Consider the following 25636-nt stretch of genomic DNA (forward strand, 5'->3'; position numbering starts at 1 on the left):
AGCTTTTTAAAGGCAGAGAGAGTGAAGAAAGAAGAGTAATGGAAAGGGAGGCAGCCAAAGCTATCAATTTTAGAGATAGGAATGAAAGGAAAGAGAAATGACATAGAAGAATGAGAAATGTTGGATTTGTAGGTTAGTTTTTTTGGAGAGAATGCCATTCCAAAACTTTATTAAGGAAGTATGAGTGTGTGATAATAAATGGGAGATGAGAATAGAAGAAAAAGATGGGTGTATTGAGTTGTGATGGAAAGGTTGCTTGATTCTTTTGTTCATCATGGAAGACAGTTGAATGGAAATGATAGTTGATAACATTATTGATGACTACCGGCCGGGCTTCTAACACGTAGGCTGAAGCCTGATCTTAAAGAAGAAAATAGGTCCAAAATCTAATAAATTTCAATAAACAGACCGGTTTAATATCGCGCTATTTAGTACATGGCTAAAGCAAGCCAGACTGATCCTATGCTTAGATCCACCAGAGAGGAATCTAGTCCAGTGATATGATAAGAGGTAAAAGAGCAGACTCAATTATCTCGCGGCCTTAATAGCATGCGCGTCTGCGTGACAGAGATAAGTGGCACTGTAACAGAATGTCGGTTATACATTACTAAAGAAAAAAAAAAATAAAGAATGACGGTTATATATTACTAAAAAAAAAAAGATAAAGAGGGAGAGATGTGAGCTTCTCAGGCTAAACTTAGATACACCTTTTAAACTCTATTTTCTGAATTTCAGAGCATCAATTATCTTTTTTTTCAATTATTATACTGTTTCAATAAAATTTCAACAAAAAAATTTTCAATCAGATAATGAAAACGTGATATTGTTAATTTTGGACTAAAAAATATTAGTTTTAAATTTTGTAGGGTGTGAATAGACAGAAAAAAAAATTTTAATTAGAGCTTAAATGAATATTTAACAAATTTATGAGGGTTTAAAAAATCTTTTATTACGTATATATATAAATTATTATTGCTATTAACTGTCTATTAGTTATTCTCTATTTTTTAATAAATATTTAATTTAAATTTAATTTAACTATTTAGATGTTTTTTAGCCGGATATTTGGTAAACCAAACCAAACACCTAGGTGGTCAGACATTCGAGCCAAACCATGCGCGCACTGAATTAAAAAGACCCTCAAAAACCCTAACGTCTGGCTGAAGCTGGTGGCACAAAGAAGAAGGACCAATGCCAGAAATCGCCAACAAAGACGAACCCTTGTTGCCCTCCAAGCGTAAACTCGATTCACTTCCAATTTCAGAAGGCAAAGAAGAATTACAAGAAGATCAACCCAACAAAAATCAAAAGCTCCAATCTCTCACCCACAACGGCAATTCGCCGGTCATCGAAGAGACAACCACTGGAAGCCAACCTCTTTTACTTTCTAACATCAATACCGGCGCTAATTCTTCCATTTCCAAAGAGAAAAGTAGCAGTAAATCTGTGGCGGAAGATAAAGACACCGGAGAAGAGGAACAAGAAGATGATGATGATGATGGAGACTATGAGGATGAAGAAGAGGAGGAGGAAGAGAACGGAGAGGCGTCTGTAGTGGATAAGAAAGGTAAAGGGATCATGATTGAAGAGGTGAAAGATGATGATAGTGATGATGAAGATGACGAAGACAATGATTCGAGTGATGCCGGAAGTGAATTGGACGGTAATGGTAGTGAGCTAGAGGATGATCCTCTGGCTGAGGTTGATCTGGATAACATTCTACCATCGAGGACGCGGCGACGGACGGCGCAGCCTGGGGTTTATATTACTGACGACCATGGTAACTTTGACGATGATAGCGATGATAGTGATGCCTGATTCAAGGCAGGTCAGTTGAAAATTGAGGTTAATTGGTTACTGAATTTGGGGTTACTAATTAGTGTTAGTGATTTTGGGGAGACTCTATCTAGTTTCACATTCTGATCTTCGATGTGGGAAGATTATACACAAATGTTGTAAATTTGATGAGGTTTTATCTTTACTTCTAATACTAGTTTTTGTGCGGAATCACCTATTTTTTCGTTTAGAGTAATATTCCATCACAGTTTCTTGAAAATTGGTGGAATTTTAGATTTGTTATTATGTTCCTCCTTTTGATTTGTATCGAATTTCTTTTCAAACAGAAGGTGAAGATGGACTAACAAAGATGTCACAACAATTTGAAGCTTATTCTACTAATTGGTGATGTTCCTTTGGGTGTTTTCTTTTGCCATATCGAAACTCTGTAATTTTTTGAAAGATAAAAATGATCCTTAGGCAATTGATATATGCCTGGAGAGAAGCAAACAATTGGATGCAAGCTACACTATGTTAGCTTCCTTTAGTGGATAATTATTCCCACATGTAAGCCATGTTGATCAGCTTAGTTAAAACTAACTTATAGGTAAAGGTAAAAGATAGAGATATAGAAACTCTATCAATATGTGATGTAGAAAATTGAATAAATGAATTCACCATTGATACACACGTTCCTACTATGAAAAGTCCAGCTTTGTTCTGTAGCTTCATATGAAATTGAGTTTTACATACTTTTCTTATTCCCACCTTTACCCTGCTTGGATTGTTTAGGATATGATTTTATCACTGACAAATATCTAGTTAAGAGTGCAATTTGCTACCATGGTACTGTTAAATTATGCTTTTATTCAGCTGTATGTTGAGTGAGCAAATAAAAAGGAGGAAAATAATGGTAATAGTTTATTCTTCTAAAGGTTGATTAAAGCTCTGTGAGTGTGTGTGTGTGTGTGTGAGAGAGAGAGAGAGAGAGAGAGAGAGATAGTGTCACCCTTTATATGAAGAGTGATTCTAGGAGAGGTGTTCCTTCCCTTATGGTACTTAACTCTATACAAAATTTTGAGGATGCAATGTGTGCTGACAAATAAATATTTTGAGTTTCTCACATGCCCTTAGAATTGTGCATGTTACATTGATTTCAACTCTTTACTGGCATACAAAGGGTTTCAGCTGCTATTTAGACTTTGTGAAAGAGGTTAAGGAGTTTGTAAAGCGTGGCAGTTCACTTTTCAGAACTAAAATTGATATACAGTGTTTGTAACTTGCACATGTGGCTATGGTACATACATGTGCAAAGATCTCTCTATTTATTCCTGAGTTTCCTTTTGAATAAATAATCATGATTTTTATCATAGGCTTTCAATATTAAGAAACCAACTAGCAATCCTTTTGGTTTTTGGGGCCCTGGTTCCTTTTGGCAGCAGCTCTTGCTCAAGGTTGGATAGGTTTTTTTTTTTTTTTTTTTTTATTGACCTAGCTAACTCATGCTTGTGCCTTGTAATTGATCTGAGACTGTTTTACATTTTTATCTCTGAATATGTTTCCCAATGTCTTTGAAAATAGTCTTTTGTTTTGGAACCTCCTGCCCCCACAAACTTGGCCCAAATAGTACTTTGCCTTTTAATCTTTAGCAACTCAATTTTACTTAAACTTGGCCCCAAATCTCACAACTTGATTCTCTTCTATCCCTTCTTATTCCCAATTCCAATCTCCTTTGTATCCTTTCTTGATAATTGTGAAACAAATCAATGGATGTGAACCAGAGCTAGGAAAAAATATTCCAGGAATGCTGAGTCATTGATCATTATTGAACAACTGAATTTCATCCTCTTACCATTGTTAACAATACTCCATCTATAGCAATCAATAAGCAAATAATTCACTTCTGGGTGCTTTTTCTTGATCATTATTCAGATTTTATTCTTCTCCCTTCATATGGTTTGTTTTGTTCCAGAAAGCAATTTGCCTTTTCTTTTTTTTTTTTTTGGGGGGGGGGGGGGGTGATGTGGGTGGGTGGGTAGGTGGTGGTTCACATTTTATGGTAAACCTGAATGTAGGTACTAAACTACTAGAAATGGTTGCTAATATATGGAAGTAAACTTGGTGAATATTTGTGTTGAAACCTGTCTCGCATCCTGCTGCAATACTGTCATAGACTAACCCCTTGATTGAAATCAAGAAATTTGCAAGAATTCAATTCAATTGTTTTTTTTCTCATGTTTGGAAGACAAAGAAATAAAATCATTTTAAAAGAAATAGAACTCATGCATAATTGTGTAAGAATTGATTGAATACATTTCTTGCAAGTGACTTATTCAAAACAAGTGATTCGCAATAGTCCCAAGAAAATTCATTCCTCCTTATGTTATTGCTTAAGGGACTATAGGAGGTGAGTATTTGGTTAACTGAACCGAACCAAATGGAAATTTAGGAAAAAACCAAATCTAACTAAGATCGGAAAATTCAGTTAATAATTGGTTATAACTGATTTTACAGAAAGAACATAGTATATATTTTATATTATTTTTTAATGTAATTTAATACTAGTAAAAATATTTTTTTAATCAATTTTAATTACAAAAATAATAATTTTGATTTTATTAATAAATAAATGTTTAGTAATTAACTATTACTAATAAATTATAAAAATAATTACTAACAATAATATATTTTAATAAAATTATAATGAATATATTAATTAATAGTAAAACAATTGTTTCAGTTAATTGGATTGCTTATCAACAGTAATCGACTTAATAACTGAAAACTGAAAGTCTGTAGACTTGCTAACCAAAAAGCTGAACTGAGTTTATTATGTACCAAAATAATTGAAAATTTCAACTGTTCTGTTCAGTTGTTTGGTTATAACTGAATAATCCACTCCTCTATTCAGCTGTCCTAGTATATTGGTGTTAGATTGGTATTGTCCTTCCAGAGTTCTTTGCTCAATGATGTACTGAATTACTTGAGCTATACTTTTTGGTTGACTGGTAAAGTAGTTAAGAACTGAGTAGCAAAGCAAATAAAATATTCTTTTAATCAAGGCAATCCTTAAATGGAGTGCAACTAGAATTTGCTCCTTACCTAATATTTTCACTTGAGGGAACTTTTGGTGATATTGTGTTTCAGGGCTGGATGTTCTGAAGCTTAGTTATTTCGTTAATATACAAACTTTAGTCCTTATTCATTGGTGGATGTTGATTTATTTATCGTTTCAAATTTGTCATGTCTTTTTTCTAATTGTCTTAAGTTCAAATTTGCAGTGCAATTGCATGTTCATAATTGTATTTCATATTTTCATTTTATTGTCTGGTGATCTGAGGATTCCCTATTGAAGGGTCTATACTTCTGTATAATCTGAAGATGCAAGATGTAATACGCAAATGAACTCACCTTTGGTGTTTAGGTCATACATGTGCTGGTGCTTGAGGCCCTATGTGATTTTCAAGGTCCAGTTTAGCATTTGTTCTGAGCATTGCTTATATTCTTTGCAGAATTCGCTGCCTCCATACCCACTTAGTGGATGGGTTTCCTGGAAGATCAAGAAAGTTTAAATCATACAAAGCAACTGTGAACATGTTTTCTCATGTTATGACATTAAAATGTGATTTAGATTGATTAGTTTCCATTTGCTAGCAAGTTAACTTTAATTCAACCTTACTCAGATATGTCGTACTTGAGTAGCAGAATTTAGGCATGTAACTTGTTTTCTGGTTCTGGTGTTACGTTTCTGGTTGGGAATGCATGTTAGCTGCCTGCATGTTTTCTTTATCACATGGTCCATGTTCTAATATCGTACGTATATTTATTTCACAGTTAGGGTAAGGTGGTCCATAGTTGATCAGGCATGGAGGCTGGAGTCCATTATACAGCTCGGTCCATTGGTTTTACCCCTCCTACCTCCCATGTATTGGTAAGAAGTGACGTCTAATACAAGTACGCACACTATATTCCTGTATTTTTAGTTTTAGGCAAAATTCACCAAGGAAAATTCTTGCTATTCAGCCATCTAATTGAAGGTATGTTCTACTTAAACCTCTAATTGTTCCCAACTCCTGTACATAAAAGGAATCAACCCATTTTGTTAAACAAATTGTAAATTTCATATTCATATGTTTATAGACTTGTATCTTGTTTGCATTTAGCTTAAAGAGTTGAATGAAATAAAATTTCATAGGTTTTTTTAATGTGCTTCTCCTTAGTTCTAAAGGTTTCCCCCTGGACCATCTGAATTAAGCTGAAGATTAGTCGTTGAATGTGCATATGGCTGGTTCTTTCAAAAGGTATCATGGATGTGGTCCTTGGCTTCACCTTACCCTACTTTTCATTTTCGTTTGCTTTTATTGTATATGGGGGACTAAGACTCCTTGTCCTTGTTCCTCCTGGATTTCTTGCAAAAGTTAATTGCGGGACAAAACTTTTTGGACCATTTGAATCGATAAAAGAAACATCTTATATTTCATCTCCCTTTCAATAAAGTCCTATCCTTTTAATCTCTAGTCATACGTGTCATCACTAAGGACCACCACACCATGCACTTCCATCATGCGTTATCATCTCGCATGCCCATTCAGGTTTCCTTCCAATATTTTCATGCCCATAAATTGAATCATACCCACATCTGCTTATACTTGATGCTTCTCCTCTATGTGTTTCCTGATTACTGTATTAATCATGCATCATAGAGATGGATCTTGACTATTGAGAGTTATGAAAAATTTTATGTATTCTTAAAAGGGTTTATGCTTCGAAATAAATATTCAATTTTGATGGTCTTCACATGGAAGCAATTCAAGTAAATGATGTGGAAGAGCAAAAGAAAGATTGTTTATTTTATTTTATTTTATTTATTTATTCCTTCCTTTCACTTTCAATTATGTTCTTCTAGTTGTAATTATATGCAAGTGGGTCTACAATTAAAATAGATTTAGGCTAACCACTCCCTCTTCAAATCCAAAATTCAATCTCCTTATTGGACATAGTTTGTCTTTTCTTGCTCCCATTAACGTCATTGCTTATATTTACATACTTGTTTTTGTTTAGTTGATTTGTGCAGGTATCTGCAGCTGTTCAATGCCAGACAAATTTTGCCAGCTTCCACTAATCTTTCTTTATTCTTCCCACTTTTACTTAAATCCCTTCAATAGCCAACCTCCCTCAAACCTTAGAAATTATTTCCATAATCACCGCGTTTGGTAATACTGTTAGTAATTGTTTAAATCATTAAATATTAGTGTTTTGATTCGGTTAAAATATTAAATACTATTAAAATTGCTGTGAAACATAGCCTTAAACACTCTTTTAATGCTCTCTACTTTTCTAGTGGTTGTGTGTGTGAGATGGGTTTTTAATTTCTTTAAAAAGAATCCATGGAATCATGAAGATTTGTAATTTTCTACCAAACCCAACCTTTGTTTGGTGATTGGTGAATATAATTGATAATGATAAAACTCGTACTAATGATTCAACAACCCAATCATGGGCAACCACCTCTCATCAAATACTTGGAAAATAGCAAAAAAATTAGTTGGCAAATGTTGCATTACAGTTGGGATTTTTTGCATTTTTATAACAATATTTCAAACACTAATGATATCTTAATTAAATAAAATAACTAAATAAGATTTGACACTCTGAAATCCAGTATTATAATTTGATTAATTATTGATTAATAGAGTCTAATTTTAATTATAATTACTGGGTTGAGATATATTTGACTCTTATCATTGGTAGTGATTTGGTCCGAGTTGTTAGGCATGTTAGGCCATCTAGAGAAGAAGATGCACAAGATGAAAGGGTATGCCCCACCATCACATGGCTACTGAATATAGATGCTTCTTTGGAAATGGCCCACATTAAATAACTTGTTAGAGAGTAGTCCACACCACCCACCGGCCACCGTGGAAGGTGGAGGAAGGACTTCCGTGCATGCAAAAGCCTTTTTAAAGGTAATAGTCTATGCAGGTTTGCAATTGTATTGGGTAAAGATGAGAAGAAAAATATACAACACATCAAGAATTCATAGAAAGGACAAAATTTTCATTGCGTAAATAGTTGTGTGGACACACCAGTTTGCCTCTTGAAAATGGCTTCACATTGGAAACTAGCACGCTTTTCAATGGCAAATTTACTCCCAAATTTTCAGTATTTAATTTTTAAAATTTTCATTTTCTTTTCTTTAATAACTAAATTATTGTTTTTAAAAATTTTATTTTTACTATTTAATATTTTTTAATTATAATAATGTCATTAAAATTTTGAAAAATTGACAACTTTTTATTCTTCAATTGCTAACCATTGACTATTAAAGCTAACTGTTTAGTTTTGTAATTTAGAAAATGGACAAAAAGTCTCTATTAACTATACTTAATTTTATACAAGTCAAACAATTTGGTTCTTAGTTTTTAAAGATTGAAGGATATTTTAGTATATTTTTTAAAATTAATAGATTAAATAACGAGTTTTTATGAATTATAAAACTAACAAGGAAAGACATTCTGCTAAATAAAAAAAATAATACAAAGTATAGGGACTAAATTATAATTTAAAGAAAATTGGGTAGAAGATCCACCATATATGTTTGAGCAAAAATTTTCATATATCCAATTAGATGGGATAGAAAAGGACTTGAATAGCTTATTTGATTATTGCCTAACTTATTCCTTTCCTAATTTTTTTTAGAGAATAAAAGAATTTTCATTAGATAAAAATAGTATATATTTTTTTTAAAAAGTATAAAAAGTATAAATTAAATAAACTAAGAGCATATACAGTATAAATATTTTTTTAAAAAAAAAAGAAAAGAAAATAAATAAAGTCTCTCATCAACTTCACATCACTATCTAAGCTTTGGCACTTGCTTGTGAAAATGTCCAAACCACAAACTTGCACTCTATTGAATGGATTTTTTTATACCAAAAATAAAAAATAAATACATGATTGTTAAAAAGAAATAAAATTTTCATGTGAACTTCACCCTTTCTTATAAGTTACAATTATTTTTCTATTTTAATTCAATTTTGGATTTAATTTTTTAATATTTTTAATCAAATTTAAGAGTATTATCAATAACTCATGTTCGATATTTATACACATTAAATTTATTTTTTTAAAATGTTGATTGTAAAAAAGGTGAAGATAGTAAATTTAAAATTAAAATATTTAAATTAAAATGTAAAAATATGTGAATAGCGAGTTTTTTTTTTTTTTTTTTTTGAATTTTTTAAAGAAGAGAACAACTTTCAAAAGTAAAAAAAGAAAGGAAATAAGAAGACAAAGGCATAGGCATGCATCCATCTGCAAAAGACTACAATCTTAGGGTAAGAAATCGGCTGCAGAATATATCCTTTGTTGTAAAGGCATTTTATGAGATAAGGAAAGAGTATTTTAAAGAACTACAAAAGTAAAAAAATAATTTAAAAATAAGGCAAAATTTTATATTAATAAATTTTAAGATTTATACAATATATTATAATAATAATGTTTATGAAATTATTATTTTAATATTACTAAAATAATAATTTAATAATAATAAAATGAGAATAAAATTCAGTTTTTTCTATTTACTGAAAAATAATAAATTTAAATGGTACATAAAATAACTGGATAATATTTTTATATTTTAACACTCACATATTTAATTTAACGATAAATATATTTGAGTAATTTTGAGAGATCTCAAATTCTATTTCTTCAATTTCCGATTTCTATTTAAAAAAAAGATTTTATACTTTAATTTAACAAAAAATAAATAAATTGTCAACTGTTTTTTTCTTAGCAATTGTACAAAATTTTCTATCACCTTTTTTATTATATAAGTTTTTCTCTAAACTATATTATTACTTTATTATTTTATAATTATTTTAAAAAAAACTTATCCAATTATTTAATTATTATATATCACTAATTAAAAATTAAATTGTAAGTCATATTTAAAATATTATCACTTCATCAAAGTTAAATTATTATGTTTTTTTTTTGAAAAGCAAAACATAATTATATGTTTTTTTTACTTTACTAAAATCATCTAATATTTTAATATTATCTTTTAATTAAATTTAAACTTATTATCCATTGATATTTTTTAAATTATATTAATTATTTTGTTCTTAAAAATCCTTTTTAGAGTCTAGGCTTAGGATGTTTGATGCAATTGAAACTTTTGACACTTATTATAAAAAAATAAAAACTTTTTGACTCTTAAAAGTTGTTTTTCTTACTCTACCATGTTGATAAGAACACCAATTATGAAATATTTATTCTTAGAAAAATGATATTAAAAATTCAAGTAACTTAAAATAATATAAAAAAAAGTTTGGTGGACTGAAATTGCTATGTGTAGAGGAAAAATAAATCTTCTGTATATATAGTCATCTAATCTAATTTAGACTTAATCTATTAAAAAGAAGATACAGTTGATTGAATGAATGACATTCAGTTTGGTAGCAAACTCTATCTATGTAGCCGCCCGAACCTCTTAGATTATCTTGTTATCATTTAAAGATATTATACAATATATTCTCGTTATACTTGCAATCACAAGATTTTTTATCTACTAATCAGTACTAGTCGAATTTTAAAAAAATTAATAGCTAACTTTATTTTATTACGATATAAAAGCGCGTCGAAATAACTGTCATTAGACGTCAACCACCTGAGTTTTTTCTTGTGCAAATTGCTATGTTATATTTAGATTATTTTTAAACACATCAAACATTAATGTATTTAAATGTTTTTTTGAAAAATAATTTTTAGTAATTTAAATTAGAATAGAACCATATTAGTTAAATTAAAATTTTAAAAGCGATCCTTAACTGCTTGGATCACAGTCCTGTACCTCTACACCTATTAAACAACTTTACGGGAACAAAAGATTGATTAGGGATGGCCAAAATTTAAATAAATATAAAAACTATAAATAAAAATTTTAAATTTCATTTTTATTAAACAATAATTTATTTTCTTGACAAATTATATATTCTATACATAATTTATAATTTTTATATATAAAACATAAATTATATATTTCATTAAATTTAAATAATTAGAAAAACTTCATACTATATCCAAATCAATAAACTCATTTCATATACGAACCTAAGATAAAATATATATATATATATATATATATATATATATATATATATAATCTAAATATAAAATAAGATCCCGTATAGCATATGACAAAACCAATATTATTAAAGCATCAACAATTTTATGAATTTTTTATTTGGCCAAAATCGAAGGAACATTAGAATTTTAATTTTAAAGTTGTTCCTCGGTAACATATTAAAATGAGCATGTCACCTTTTTAATTACGTAAAATCATTTATAAGCACTATTATATTTTATTTTAAAATTTAAACAACGATATTATCACAACAGTTGTTAAATTATTATCTTAATACTATTAAAATATCAATTTACCAACTTAAAATCATTAAAAAAAAAATTACCTTTTTTACTATATAATTTTTAAGATTTGATTATATTTTTGTTAAATAAATTTATTTTTATTTATTTTTTATTTTATTTTATTTCTTATTGATTTTCAGCTTAGATCGTTATATAAGACTATATAAAGCTGGTTTGTGCAAATCAATAACAAATTATTTTTTTGATTTTTTCTATTTCTTTCTTTTTTAAACATTTAGTATCAGAGTCACAGGTTATAAAGTTAAAGGTAGCAATCTTTTCAATTTTCTTTGGAATAGATAATAATAACTCTGTGCATAATTTTATTGTTCTTGGTTCTAAACTTGTGAAAGATGAGGATGGTGTCAAAATGGATAAGACTTACTATAAACAAATTGTTAGTAGTATTATGTATTTCACAGTAACTCGGTCGGAGATGATGTTTGTAGTAAGTCTTAGTTATATGCAAAATAAGAGTGTTGAGATATTTAAAGGGAACAATTGACTTTGGAATTTTTTATAGGAAGGAAATAAGGAACTTATTGCTTATAGTAACAGTAGTTATACAGGAGATTTGGAAGATAGAAAAAGCACTTCAGGTTATATGTTTCTATTGAGTTTAGGATCAGTGTATTGGTCCTCAAAAAAATAGCTGGTGGTATAACGATCCGGAGACTGGACCGCTACCGGCGCTAGGGTTCAGATCGACTTAAGGTTACCGGATTCTGTAGCAAACCTACTATACATGTTGTTACACATGATATAATTCCAAGGATGATTACACGAACAACAAAAACATAACTATTACATGAACCAAGACTCGACTTGTGCATGCATCATAATTGAAACATAAAATCCGTACTAGAACCCTCATTAAATGCTCCAGTATGGTCAACATTACATGCCTCAAACTCGGTTCAAACATGACTTATACTTAAAACTTTTACATAAAAGGATCATAAAGCAGGGATTACAATGAAGAACCCGGGCTTATAAGGAAGAACCTGGGCAGAGCACAATTCTAATCCACAAATTAATACATGTCCACAGTTATACTATTATAACAGGTTATACCAGCAATTCAGCCGATTTTCCGAACTAACTATGATCTTGCAAACCTAGAGTTAGGGGAAAGGGGATAAACTACAAGAGTCTAGTGAGCAGAACATTAAAAAAAAAAATTCAATAAAACATATGATTATATGAATGCGTCACAACACAAACAATTCACACTAAGATGGACTTGTCACTAGTAACCCTCTACAGATTTTAATAGTGCCCAGCCCACGATGGGTGTTCCTCAAGACTTCTTCTTAAACATTACATAACATAATATATCCATAGTGTTAGGGGCATAGAATGGGTCTCGACCTGGACTTTCTCTTACATATTGCCAGGAACGTAGAATGGGTCTCGACCTGAACTTTTGTATCTATTATAACATATCATAACATACTCAGGGGCTAGTGGATCATCTAACATCCATCCACAACAAAAATAAATCATGCAATGCATTATATTCATGAACTCTAATGCAACGTAACCTAATTACATATACATGGCATTCATGATGCATGAACATACTTAAAAAGTTTGATTTCCTTAAATAATGATTCAGTTTAGTTCTACTCACCTTTGGTTAACGCACTCATAATACTAAAGCAGTTATCTCACTGCAAGTCTCTACAGTCTCCCAAGTCCGATCCTACACATATGGACTTAAATAAGATACCAAACATAACTTTTACAACACTTAAAATAACCCTCAAGAAATTTCTAAGAACACATAAAAACACTCATAGGAAACAAGCAAAAAAAGGCTGAACAGGAGACTTTCGGCGGTAGGTTCGGCGGTCTAAAGTCCCTTACAGATCCGAAGGTCAAAACTTTCAGAGACAGGTTAGGCGGCCAAATGGCTGTCTCCACAGGCAGGTTCGGCGGCCAAACCTAGGTTCTCCAGCAAGATAGAACCCAATTCTGCCTCAAATCACAGCCACCAAAACTCCATGAAAACCACATGCGACCGCTCAAAAACCAACATACACGCTCAAAAACCAACATAGGGACACTTAAAACTAACTTAAACCTCGACATGCATCAACAATAATGCAAGAGAAATCATCCATTAACCCAAAAATGAGAAATTTAAATTTAAGGTAAAAAAGGGCTTCCATGCAGCATCAAGCCATAGCAAAGCTGATGCTTCTTTTAAAAAAAACTCCAAATAATAAAAGAGAATTCAAACTTACCTCTGGTTGGAAACACCAACACAACGATCAGGAAGATAAATTTGGGGTACAAGAGGGGATGAGCTCCAAAGATTTCAAAGAGCTACAGCTTGAAAGGATGACTTCGATTCTTCAAAATCACAATTAAAATACATGAGAAAGCTATTTTAAGGGAGGTTTTGAGGCGACAAAGGCAGGGGACTCACCTCTGCTCGAAATGGAGAGAAGGTTTTCTCCATTTCTGGCAGAGCCCCTTTTATAGGTGGCTGGAGAAGTCACCTTTGGCGGCTGAATCTTAGTAGCTTAAAAAACTCTTTGAAAAAAAAAAAAACACGTGAAGAAAAAGTTTTAAATTCATTTTATAAAAATCCTATTTTACCCTTCTAAAGATTTCAACTTCGAGATTCCGAATGTTGATCGAGATTCCGAATTTTGATGGAGATTCTGAATTCTGATGGAGATTCCATCGAAAAGTTGGAATTTCAATACCGAAAGCCAAACCTTGATAACTCTTCTTTAAAAAAAAAAAAAAGTCAAGAAAAAGTTTCAAATTCATTTTATAAAAATTTTATTTTACCCTTCTAAATATTTAAGTTTCGAGATTCCGAATTCTGATAGAGATTCCGTCGGAAAATTAGAATTTCGACGCTGGAGTTTAGCCGGGTATTACAGGTGGTTAGTTTATCAACTACAGAAGCTGGATTTATTGTAATTACATTTATTATAGTTACTTCTTGTACTTGCCAAGCTATTTGGTTGAAAAGAGTTTTAGAAAAGCTGGAATCAGATCAAGATAAAACTATTGTTCTTTGTTGTGATAATGGTTTGGCAATCAAGCTTTCAAAAAACCCAGTAATGCATGGGCGTAGTAAGCATATAGATGTGCGTCTACATTTTCTACGAGAGCTCACTAAAGAAAGTACAGTGGAGCTAATTTATTATATTACAAATAAATAATTGGCTGACGTAATGACTAAGTCACTCAAACCGAATGTTTTCATGAAGTTATGAGAGTTTTTAAGAGTATGTTTTAAATCAATTATAAACGGATATATCTTTAACTACAAGTTTGATTCTTTCGTTATGCTAAAATCAATAATAAAAAATGTGTTTATATATATAAATAAGGATGGAAATTAGTCTTCCTCTTGCCCTAAACTCAATTATTTTTTTTTTTTAAATTTTTCTCCACTTTGTGTAACACTCTCTAATAGTTATTTATTATTAAAAAAATTAAATTATTTTGTATATTTAAATATATAAATATTATAATTTTTAAATAAAAATACATATGTATTATTAGAAATATGTTTAAACTTTATATTTTTAATGAATAAATTTATATTTACATTGATAAATTGAAAGGGGGAAATTCTCCAACAAAAACATTGAGGTGAATAAATATATTTGCTTCATTCTTCGATTGAAAAATTATCTGCCCATATTTTAGGTATGAATGGGTGGAGCGAAAAACCGTTCTATACTCTGTTCTCATTCCTAATTATAAAGATCTACATATATTTTGAAGTATTCATTATTTTAATTTTTTTATGGGTAATTTCCTATTATCTTTTGAATATCTTTATTTTTAATTTTATATTTATAAAATAGTACATATATTTACGTTTATATTATTTATTTATTGATTATTTTTGTTAATTTTTAAATATTTTTAGCATAATAATATTCCAACTCCATTCATTTATGATCATCATTATTTAAGGAAAGATCTGTGGGAGAACAAGAGACGAAAGGAAAGTGAGAGCAATAGTGTTTTCCGGCGGAAGATGAAGAGTTTGGTTTTTAGTTTGATTTTTTTAAACTTTATTTCTGTGTTTTTCTTGATTTATGAATTGTGGTTTGAATAGAGTTATTTTTAAAAGTTTGTTTGGATTGAATCACATTTCTTTTTTATCCTATATATTAATAGTGATGTGTGCCTGCATTGATAAAAAAATCATATTATTTATATTATATTTTTATTATTAATTATATTATTTATCTTATAATTACAATAATTTTATTTATTTATGTTTTAAATTTGGGAGGCCAAGAATAATACACTACAATTTTTTATTTATTATTAATAATACTGCTTGACATGGTTAAAAGGTTAATAAGAAAATATTAATTTATATATTATTATAATAAAAAAATAAATAATAATTTTAAAATAATAAAAAAGATAAATAAAAATTATGGAGTATATAAATCCTATGTAATCGCTACCATTTATCATATCCTGGTAAAACAAGGAGTGTTGAAATGCTCCCCACATGATGCGGTGTCCAGTGTCTACGTTACAGAGAGCGAGTACTGTACACTCGCGCGCGTACAGAAACGACAACCTTATCTTATGGCATGGCATTCTCGTAATATTTTGAAAAGCCGATGCCATTTCTCTGACAGTCGCATTACTGGTCTCTTTAACAAGACTCTGGCAGTGAGAGAGAGAGGCTCACTTCGAAACCAGAGATAAGGACACATGCATGTCACTGTAATCAACGGTCTATATTGTCTTTACTTTTTCATCAGATCACGTGTACCGTTAGATCTATAACCTCTACATAACCATGGTTAAATACTTGGGTTACATAACTTGACCATGGTAAGCTCAGCTGCTTCCCTGAGTTAAACTCAAAGCTCAAGTCTCTGTGCGTCTCTGAGAGAGGGGAGAGAGAGAGAGAGAGAGAGAGAGAGGAGAGATGAGGAAAGAATCTGTACACGGTCTCTCTCTTTAGCTTCATTTCCTATTATTGGGTATTATTATCATTGGATTTTGATTTGCTTAGCAATTTCCATTTATGGAAGTCTCAGATTCTTAGATCTCTGTTCTTTGATCTGGTTTTTTCAACCCTTTTTTTTTCTTTTTTTTTTTTTTTTTTCAATTTCTGTAATCATCACTTTTTGATTCAACCATGATCATTCATAACCCAATAGAGCATTTTCCTTCACATTCTCGGGAAAATTGGACTGCTTTCTCTCTCTCTTCTCTCATTTCTAATAATACCCATTAGTTATTTCTGCTTCTTCAGATCTAAGCTCTTGGCTTTGTACTTCTTATTCAAGATCTAGCTAAAAATTTTAGAGTTCTAGATCTGGGTTGCGTTCTGTATCAAAATCTCTCAATTTTTTCTTTTCGAGATTGAATGTGTATTATCCCCTTTAGTATAGAGAGAAAAAAAGAATGAATTATTTCCCAGACGAGGTATTAGAGCATGTGTTCGATTTTGTAACATCACACAAAGACCGCAACGCGTTGTCTCAAGTATGTAAATCATGGTACAGGATCGAAAGCTCTAGCAGGCAGAAGGTGTTTATAGGAAATTGTTATGCGATCAGCCCAGAGAGAGTGATCGAGAGGTTTCCTGGTTTAAAGTCCATTACTTTGAAGGGAAAGCCTCATTTCGCTGACTTCAATCTTGTCCCACATGATTGGGGAGGCTTTGTTTATCCCTGGATCGAAGCGTTCGCGAGGAACAAGGTATGCTTGGAGGAGCTCCGGCTGAAGAGGATGGTGGTTTCCGATGAAAGCTTGGAGCTGCTCTCGAGGTCTTGTGCGAATTTTAAGTCTTTGGTTCTTGTTAGTTGTGAAGGTTTCACCACTGATGGGCTTGCTGCTATTGCTGCTAATTGTAGGTAAGAAATAATTACTTCCCTTTCATTCTTTTTTCTTTTTCTCCTCTATTTTTTAAGCTTTTAGATGGTCTGGCTTTATCTATTTATCTTTTGTTTTGTTCTAATGCGGTGTTGAGTATTTGGGTTGCTTAAAAAGATTGTTCCTTTTACCTTGAATTGCTTATGGAATTTCTGTTAGAAGTAAAAAATTCTACTGCAGTCCAGTTAAGTGTAATAAGAACTGGAATTCAGGAAAAAAAAGTTATCCTTGGGATCTACTTCCCTACTTCTTCACAGATCAATATGTTGTATTATTTGATAGACTCTTGTTTTTTGTGAATTAGAATTTTTTGTAGTCGCCTGCTTTGTTCCCGACATTGCTATTTGCAACATAATTTTTTCCCCCATCCTTGTTTTCATTTGCAATGTTGTGTTGTTTCACAGTCTGCAAGTTATTATCTGTTTCTAGGTTGGCTTTTTTATCTATGTAATCAACATTGTTGTGATGCCAATAAATTCAACGGATGCTCTTATTTAAATTTTGTTAACACAAGTAAAATTTCTCATCTGCCTGGATGTACTGCTTTTTGAAATTTTCCACAACTCCCTTTCTTTATTGAAATCAAGCTTCTTGTTAGTGTTATAGTCTAGATTATTGGTTCGCTTTCGAGGCTGTGCTTGTTTGCTTTCATATAAGAATTGTTATCCAATTTAATGAAATTAAAAGCATCTGAAAATTAAAATGCAGTTGCAAAGCGGCAACAACTATCACCTGTTAGCCTACCACAATAAGAGAATGTGTTGTGGGTGGTTAATAACTTACTATGAATGTTGGGTATTTAGAGTCCGGACATAGATACGAGTTGTGTTATAACTTTATATGCCTTTCTCTATCTTCACCCAGGTTTCTTAGAGAGCTGGACCTGCAAGAAAATGAAGTTGAGGATCATAGAGGCCACTGGCTTGGTTGTTTCCCTGATAACTGTACATCTCTCATATCACTTAATTTTGCTTGCCTCAAAGGAGATATTAATTTGGGAGTTCTAGAGAGACTCGTAGCAAGATCTCCAAATCTCAGAAGTTTGAGGTTAAATCGAGCAGTTCCACTTGATACACTTCAGAAGATATTGATGCTATCGCCTCAGTTATTGGACTTGGGTGTAGGATCTTGTGTGCATGATCCAGAATCTGAAACCTACAACAAATTAGTGACTGCCATTCAAAAGTGTAAATCAGTCAGGAGCTTGTCCGGGTTTTTGGACGTCGCTCCTCACTGCCTACCAGCTTTTCACTTGATTTGCCCAAACCTGACCTCCTTGAATCTGAGCTATGCTCCAGGAATTCAAGGTAGTGACCTTACAAAGCTAATTCGCCACTGTAGGAAACTCCAGCGCTTATGGGTATGGCTTATTAACTAACTTCTTTAGAAATTCAATGGTTTGCTTTTTTGTCATTGCAGATTTGACAATGGATGTTTGCAATAATTGCAGATACTAGACTGTATTGGAGATAAAGGACTAGAAGTTGTGGCATCCACTTGTAAGGATTTGCAGGAACTGAGGGTTTTCCCTTCGGATCCTTATGTTGGAAATGCAGCAGTGACGGAAGAAGGCTTGGTTGCTATTTCCAGTGGTTGTCCTAAGCTTCATTCAATTTTATACTTTTGTCAGCAGATGACAAATGCAGCCCTCATAGCAGTCGCCAAGAACTGTCCGAATTTTATCCGCTTCAGGTTGTGTATCTTGGATCCCACAAAACCAGATGCTGTGACCATGCAGCCATTAGATGAAGGTTTTGGGGCTATTGTTCATTCATGCAAGGGTCTCAGGCGACTGTCACTTACTGGTCTTCTGACTGACCAAGTTTTCCTTTACATTGGAATGTATGCTGAACAACTTGAAATGCTTTCAATCGCATTTGCTGGGGATAGTGACCAGGGGATGCAGTACGTGTTAAATGGTTGCAAGAAACTTCGTAAATTAGAGATCAGGGACTGCCCTTTTGGCAATGGAGCACTTCTTATGGACGTGGGAAAGTATGAGACAATGCGATCCCTTTGGATGTCGTCCTGTGAAGTTACACTTGGAGGCTGCAAGACCCTAGCAAAGAAGATGCGACGGCTGAATGTAGAGATTATGAACGAAAACGAGCAGGCAGATTTTGGTGCCGATGATACACACAAAGTAGACAAGATGTACCTATATCGAACATTGGTCGGTCAGAGGAAAGACGAACCAGACTTTGTGTGGACATTGTAGGTGAATTTGGGTGCATCTTTATGGCACAGCTGAAGATTATTTTCTTTGTTATTAAGTAGTAGTTTCTTTAGGACAGTGAGTTTTATGGACTTTTAGCCTGTTTGTTTCTAGAGGCAGCAATGCTACTGTTTAATTTATCAGAGATTTGGTATTTGTAATCTTTGTTATTATAAATAGAACTTCGTTAGTATTGGCAAAAATCTGCCAGCTTCAGATATTTTCTTGAGTCGACACAGGAGATTCTGGTTGCAAGGAACATACAAAAAATGCTGGGTAAAGACTTGTTAGCCCGTGACACTGACAGGGTCTGCAATTTGCTTGTTTTAGCCCTGCAAAATCATCATGATGCCTCTCTCTCTCTGCCTGTGGCAGGAAATCTCTGTGTGCATATTATTATTTGGAAATGAATTCTGGGTAGATCGGAATATAAACAAACCTGAAGCATAAAAATCCTGTTCAGAAGAATTGCTCTTCTTCAGTTTTCAAGTACCAAACACACAGTGAAGAAGATGACGAACAACAATTTACCGTTCCAGGGAAAGATGTTACTTCTAAAATCAATCACATCCAAACTCGTCCGATTTGTTGCCAACCTTGACTATGACAAACAGTTATTTAATCATACAGTTTGTCTCTAATAATTGAGATAATATTTGAATTAATTATGAAAATTAAAGTTAACGATGATGGAGATAACAGTATTAGTAATTCTGATACTGATAATGGCTGGTGCTAATTGCTGTATAATTGTGGTGATTTAGATGGCTACGAGTACCAATGATGATAAAGGAATTTCATTTTTTGTGGGATTTTTTGTTTCTTTTAGATTGGATGATAATAACTCAACTGTTTCATAGGCTCATGCTCTTATATAGAGAGAAGAGTTCGTATTATCCCACGAATTATTTGTAATTTTATTATAATAATATACTATAATTTTTTTTTTATTTTATAATTTTATTATCAAATTTTCTTATTTATAATTATAATGTTATTTCCAATATTATTAAACTAATTTTTGGAAATATATTGTAAATCATTTGAAAAATAGTTTTAATATAAATAAATTGATCTAAATAGCTCCAATTATATGTTCAAAAGATATAAATAATATTGTCATAAATTAATAATATATGCTATTTATTTAATTTTTTAAACGAAAATAAAGCAAAATAAGCAAATGAAAATAAAAAAAAATCTAATAGTGTGTCAATTCGAATTTATTTTAGAGATCAATCTTATTCTCTTGGTATTGGTATAGATATGAATAGATATAGATTATTTCAGAATTTGGAGTAAATAGAAACAAGCTTTTTCCAATAAACATTTACTTTGCAAACCAAACATAGTCTTAAATTTACAAGCCCAACAATAACATGGTAGCAAATTTATACTGTGTACAAGTAGAAGGGAATTCAGAAACACTATAGAATTTAATTTTGCAGAAGAAAATATTTAACTTTGACAACCAGACAACGGGAATGAAAAATAAGAATAACCATATCCCATAAACATCATAAGCAACTCGTCAAGGCTGTTTAAATTTTAGAAGCAGCATTCCTCCAACACACAACAGCAGCAAAGTGCTGCCAAACTGCAGAGAGAGAGAGAAACAAAAGGCAACATCAGACCAATAGTTAGGGAAAAGGATGAAGCAACAAAACTATATTTTTTTTACTGTATTCCTTTTCTTTCCCTAAAGGGATTGCCCATCAGATCAATAGTTTGGAATCTTCAGAAGGTTTTATGTTCAAAGAGCTGCTCCCCGTTACGTAGTTCAATTAATGTATACTCCCTAAAAAATAAGTACCTTATTACCTAGTTCGATTAAGAGCTGCTCCTTGTTAAGTAGTTCGATTAAGGTATAGTCCCCCAAAAATAAGTACCTTATTTTCTTACAATAGTGCCTGCTAAGCATGTAACAAGAGTTGTAGCAGAAAGTTCCTCGCGCATATCCAATACCCATGCAAAATTTGTGTTTTCAATATTGGCTCATAAATAACTAGGAGGGTTCAGGAGACCCTAAATGCCCAACAGCTAAGAGACTGGAAAAGTGGGATGTCTAGTCACATGCATTGACCAAATCTAGCGACTCCCATAAGTTAATGTGTTAAATTACTATGTTCCCTCAGCTAGCAATCAACTATGCCTCTTTATTATGCAGAAGTTTTCATCTCTCAAAAATGGAGGCCGCAGAGTGCAGAAAAAAAATAGAATACTATATCCTCATCCATGTTGTTAGTTACAGAGTGTCAAGGGGCACATGTTCCCAGGTGAATACACTTTTAAAACCTTAAGCAAGATCAACCTATGAGCACATGAAGAGCGAGGTGCACTGTGAGTTAAGAAGACATTGCATACAAAAAAGTAAAATGAAAAATAACAAAGACGAGGAAATAAAAAAGTCTAGATAGCTAGAAACTGCAGAAGACATTCGAGCTAAATCCATTTCCTTACTGTTGCCAACATCAATACATGATTGAGTATATTTTGCGAGCACAACAAAGAAGTAATACAATGCTACCTTTCTATTTTATGTGGTTACATATTGCTTACCATTAGATAACGCAATTAAGAAAACTTAAGGCTACATTCGGTTCTGCAGGTTGTAACTACAACTATCACAAGAATCTACTTAAACTCTTTCTAAATTAATCTGACATCTCTACTTCAATTGAAGTAAACAAGGTGTGCATTGAGCTAATTGGTTATATAAATGCTATGAAAACGTTTCAGCTTTTTTTCTAATTGCTCTAATTTGTTAATTTATTTCTTCTATATATCCTCAGACATTTTTTTAACAAAAGACAAATGTGTCCAGGTCTTACTTAGTCTTGTAAATGTGACTACACTTTTATCAACATTGGTTATCTTTCACTAATGATGTGTGCTTCTAATTTACTACATGATAAAAAAAAATTAACACTTCCAACCAACAATGTCAGATGTTCATATTGAAAGGACACCACTCAATTTGTGAAATCCTACAAAGGAGTGGGCGATGGATTTAGTCCCACATCAGAGAAAAAAGAAATTTATAGGATTTAAATAATCTAGCTCAAAACTACAAAATAAATCGGGTTAACAATCTTGGCCAATGGTTTGAAATACAAAGTTAATTTGGCCAATTAGAGTTGGACTATGACATTTAATATTAGAGTTACTCTATATTGTGTGGAGTTGGTAGGCTTATGAGGAAAAGGTTAACTGTGCAAGAGATGAGATAAGCAGCCTAAGACACCAGAACATAATAATACCCAAGGGTCTGGTCCAAACTTGACTAATATAGCACATTAAGAGACAAGGTGAAACCACCCAAGATACCATTAAATCACAATACCCAAGGGTTTAGTTTCAACTTAGCAATTATACCCCATATAGCACAATAGAATTACAAAGCAGACATCACAAAATTTCTTGTGAAAGATTGTGACATCCCACAAAGTGATAGGCAGTTGGATTTAGTTCCATCCATGTGGGAGAAGCAAAGGAATTTCATAAGAATTATATAGCCTAGTTCAAGCTATTGAAATAACTTAGTTAAACATTTTGGTTGGAGATTTTGGAGCCAAAAGTTATTTAGAATAAGTATATGGACCCTCTTTCTTCATGCTACTCGGTTTAGGACTACGTTCGTGTTAAGATATTCAGCTGTCCACCATCTAAATCTTGTCTTTGTTGCTCTTATAACTTACATATACTGACCCTCCATTGTGATGTATATATGTATGCTCATGACACCACAAAAGGTAAGGAACTGAAAGTCACGCTACAAATTGCTAGCCAAGAAATAGGTTCATTTACTTCCACAAGGCATCCTTTCAAATTGGATAACACAGCAATGCATTATTTGCATCGTTCAGAGATTGTATAAAACAAGAAGCAGAAAATGCTCATAACCATAATATTTGAACAAACCATTCAATAACGCTGAGATGAGGTGCTGGAAAATTTCCTCTATACTATACTAGAAGTGCAAGGCCACCATTAGTAATTTTTGGCAAATTATTGAGATGTTACACCAATCAATCATATCATAATAGATTTTTTTGAAAAAAAAAAACTTAATAAATTTTATTTTTTTAACTTCCATGTAAAAGAATAAATTTTAATAGTGATGTGGGTTTAATGGGTAGTTTTTTTTAATCCTTTTGTCAATGTGTTATGATATGATTGGCTTGGTGAACCACCTCACCTCACCATGTTGATGTGGTACCACTGGAGAACCCAATTATTTCCCATAATTTTGAGGATGTCTACTTCTATAAAACACGACCAACACAAAAACCGATAGAAAACGGTCAGTGCGCTGAAATGAAACAGATTTCATAAAGCAAAAAATTTTCAACAACACATGGAAAACGATAAGCTTGAAAAACGTCTGCTTAAACTAATTAAAAATATAAAACAATTTAAGGATCATTTCCATAGTGAAGATATTTTCAGATCATAGCATACTCATATTCTTTGATTTACATAAATCAACATTCATAGAGCACAAAAATACGGGAACAGGAGCAGAAAGGTATATAGAATTCATTGAAAGACAGAAATGAAACATACCATCCTCTCAAAAACGAGGTACAGCCATCGGAATTGTCTTGATAATGGTGATGCTCGTAGTGGTAGTGCTGATATGGCGGTGGACCGGGAGGCTGCGGAGGTGGGTACCCTTCATTGAAATAACCTTGATACCCTTCATACGGTGGTCGCGACCCTGGTGGTGGATACCCCGGATATCCAGAAGGAGGAGGTGGTGGTGGGTAGCCTTCGTAGGGCGGCGGTGGCGGAGCCGGAGCTGAAGAAGGGTATCCTGGGGGTGGATAAGGTGGCGCGTATCCTTACAAAAATTCAACATCCCAATTCAGGATCGAACCAAAAAACACCAAAAGGAAAGGGGAAAGCTTAGAAGAGATTAGGGTTTTACCTGGAGGAGGGTAGTGTTCGTGGGGAGGTCTCTCGTAACTCATTTTTAGCACTCTTTGCTATCAATGTTCCCCGAGATCGCGAATGGAGGAGAAGGGCTGCCTTCAAACAAGGCTATGTTTGGTTAATTTTAATTCCAACAAATTTTATACTGGATTTAATTGAATTTTATATTTATTTTTTAAAAAATAAAATTTATCGGATGTTCCCGAAGTGACTTAAAAAAATAAATTTAGAAATTCAATTTATTATAGTGAAAATGAATTCTACTAAATTTAACAAAATCTAAAATAGTCCAACAGAGCCTACATAAATCATTGCAAAAAAACAAAAATTTTTAAATAAAAATATCTATATTAAAAAATATCCGCAAATACATTCTATTTTCATATTCTTATTAGTTTTTTTTTTTTGTGTGTGGGGAAGGTTTTCCATTTTTTTTATCATCTCTTGTTTTCATTATTTCAAAATTATTATTCATTTTACTTTTATAAAATATAATTAATTATTATAATTCTATTTAATTTTATCTCATTTAAAAAAATTAATATTTTTTAATATTTAATAAAATTTAATATATTTAAAATAAATATAATTAAAAAATTAATAAAAAATTATATTTCTAAACAAAGAAAATAAATAAAAATTATGGGACTAGAAAGACTGTTAATTTTTGCTTTATAATTTAGTTTTTTATACTTTATTATTTATTTTTTATATTAATTAATATTTAAGTAAATTTTTTTTGAAATGGGGAGTGAAAATTGAGGAGTAGAATCTGAAATATTTCATATTTACTCAGATATACTTACTAGATTTATTCAGATGCACTTATTATCGGACTAAACATGAAACGTCTATTTTTTATATTAGAGAAATTTTTATGTTAAAATTTAAACAAATTCTTTTAAATTCCACTCTTTCTTGTTCCTTAAATATAATTTTAAGAAGAATTACTATTTAATTTTGTAATATAAAAAAAATCTCTACTATTTTTTAGTATTAAAAATAATGATAACGTACTTTGTATTAATGACAGAAACTTTTTAATTTGAAATAATATATATTTATTTGTTAATAAATCCTTCATTGGCTATAAATTTTTAAAAAATATAACTTTATTTTTAACAATAAAATTATGTTTATCTTATAACCAAATGGTTTTAAATACATTTTAAAGGGGAATTGACTTTAAAAAAGTTAAATATTTACGTGTTTTATGATTTATCATAATTTGAGATTAGGATTAAGGAAATATGTTTTTAGTGAGGTGACACTTCAATGATATTTGACATATAGATAAAAAAATAATTGATATTATAAAGTTAAATATTTTTATATTTTGAAAATTTTATTCAAAAGTAAAAGTTTTGACAATTTATTTTAAAATTAAAATAT

General features: G+C 31.6%; 3 protein-coding genes across 5 annotated transcripts; 2 read left to right on the top strand and 1 right to left on the bottom strand.

Moving 5' to 3' along the window:
• Positions 1–1078: 1078 nt before the first annotated feature.
• LOC110627164 (mitotic apparatus protein p62) lies at positions 1079–7076 on the top strand. 3 transcript variants are annotated; one of them, XR_006352615.1, is made up of 4 exons: positions 1079–1828; positions 2124–2181; positions 5611–5707; positions 6838–7076. XR_006352615.1 is itself a non-coding variant. In XM_021773424.2 (2 exons), exon 1 carries the CDS (start codon positions 1192–1194, stop codon positions 1816–1818), a length of 627 nt encoding a protein of 208 aa, XP_021629116.1. In that variant the 5' UTR covers positions 1079–1191; the 3' UTR covers positions 1819–1828; positions 5611–7076. The 3 variants fall into 3 exon arrangements, 1 of the variants encoding a protein (XP_021629116.1); XR_002489845.2 differs by lacking the exon at positions 2124–2181; XM_021773424.2 differs by lacking the exon at positions 2124–2181 and having other exon boundaries at positions 5611–7076.
• Positions 7077–16098: 9022 nt separating this feature from the next.
• Positions 16099–19529, top strand: LOC110627133 (protein AUXIN SIGNALING F-BOX 2). The gene is made up of 3 exons (XM_021773380.2): positions 16099–17075; positions 17959–18454; positions 18545–19529. Exons 1-3 carry the CDS (start codon positions 16624–16626, stop codon positions 19310–19312), a joined length of 1716 nt encoding a protein of 571 aa, XP_021629072.1. The 5' UTR covers positions 16099–16623; the 3' UTR covers positions 19313–19529.
• A 1079-nt stretch (positions 19530–20608) lies between these two features.
• LOC110627134 (cysteine-rich and transmembrane domain-containing protein WIH2) lies at positions 20609–24400 on the bottom strand. Its single transcript, XM_021773381.2, has 3 exons — positions 24240–24400; positions 23876–24152; positions 20609–20906 (listed from the first exon to the last, which is right to left on the bottom strand). The coding sequence occupies exons 1-3, from the start codon at positions 24280–24282 to the stop codon at positions 20858–20860; spliced, it is 369 nt and encodes a 122-aa protein (XP_021629073.1). The 5' UTR covers positions 24283–24400; the 3' UTR covers positions 20609–20857.
• Positions 24401–25636: the final 1236 nt, after the last annotated feature.

The sequence above is a fragment of the Manihot esculenta genome, chromosome 11 (assembly GCF_001659605.2).
Source record: "Manihot esculenta cultivar AM560-2 chromosome 11, M.esculenta_v8, whole genome shotgun sequence".
NCBI lineage: Eukaryota > Viridiplantae > Streptophyta > Magnoliopsida > Malpighiales > Euphorbiaceae > Manihot > Manihot esculenta.

Coding starts and splice junctions, on each gene's coding strand:
- LOC110627133 (XM_021773380.2), top strand. CDS start 16,624: ATGAATTATTTCCCAGACGAGGTATTAGAGCATGTGTTCGATTTTGTA. Junction 17,076..17,958: donor GCTATTGCTGCTAATTGTAG/GTAAGAAATAAT, acceptor ATCTTCACCCAG/GTTTCTTAGAGAGCTGGACC. Junction 18,455..18,544: donor GGAAACTCCAGCGCTTATGG/GTATGGCTTATT, acceptor CAATAATTGCAG/ATACTAGACTGTATTGGAGA.
- LOC110627134 (XM_021773381.2), bottom strand. CDS start 24,282: ATGAGTTACGAGAGACCTCCCCACGAACACTACCCTCCTCCAG. Junction 24,153..24,239: donor CGAACACTACCCTCCTCCAG/GTAAAACCCTAA, acceptor AATTTTTGTAAG/GATACGCGCCACCTTATCCA. Junction 20,907..23,875: donor ACCTCGTTTTTGAGAGGATG/GTATGTTTCATT, acceptor CTCTCTCTGCAG/TTTGGCAGCACTTTGCTGCT.
- LOC110627164 (XM_021773424.2), top strand. CDS start 1,192: ATGCCAGAAATCGCCAACAAAGACGAACCCTTGTTGCCCTCCAAGCGT.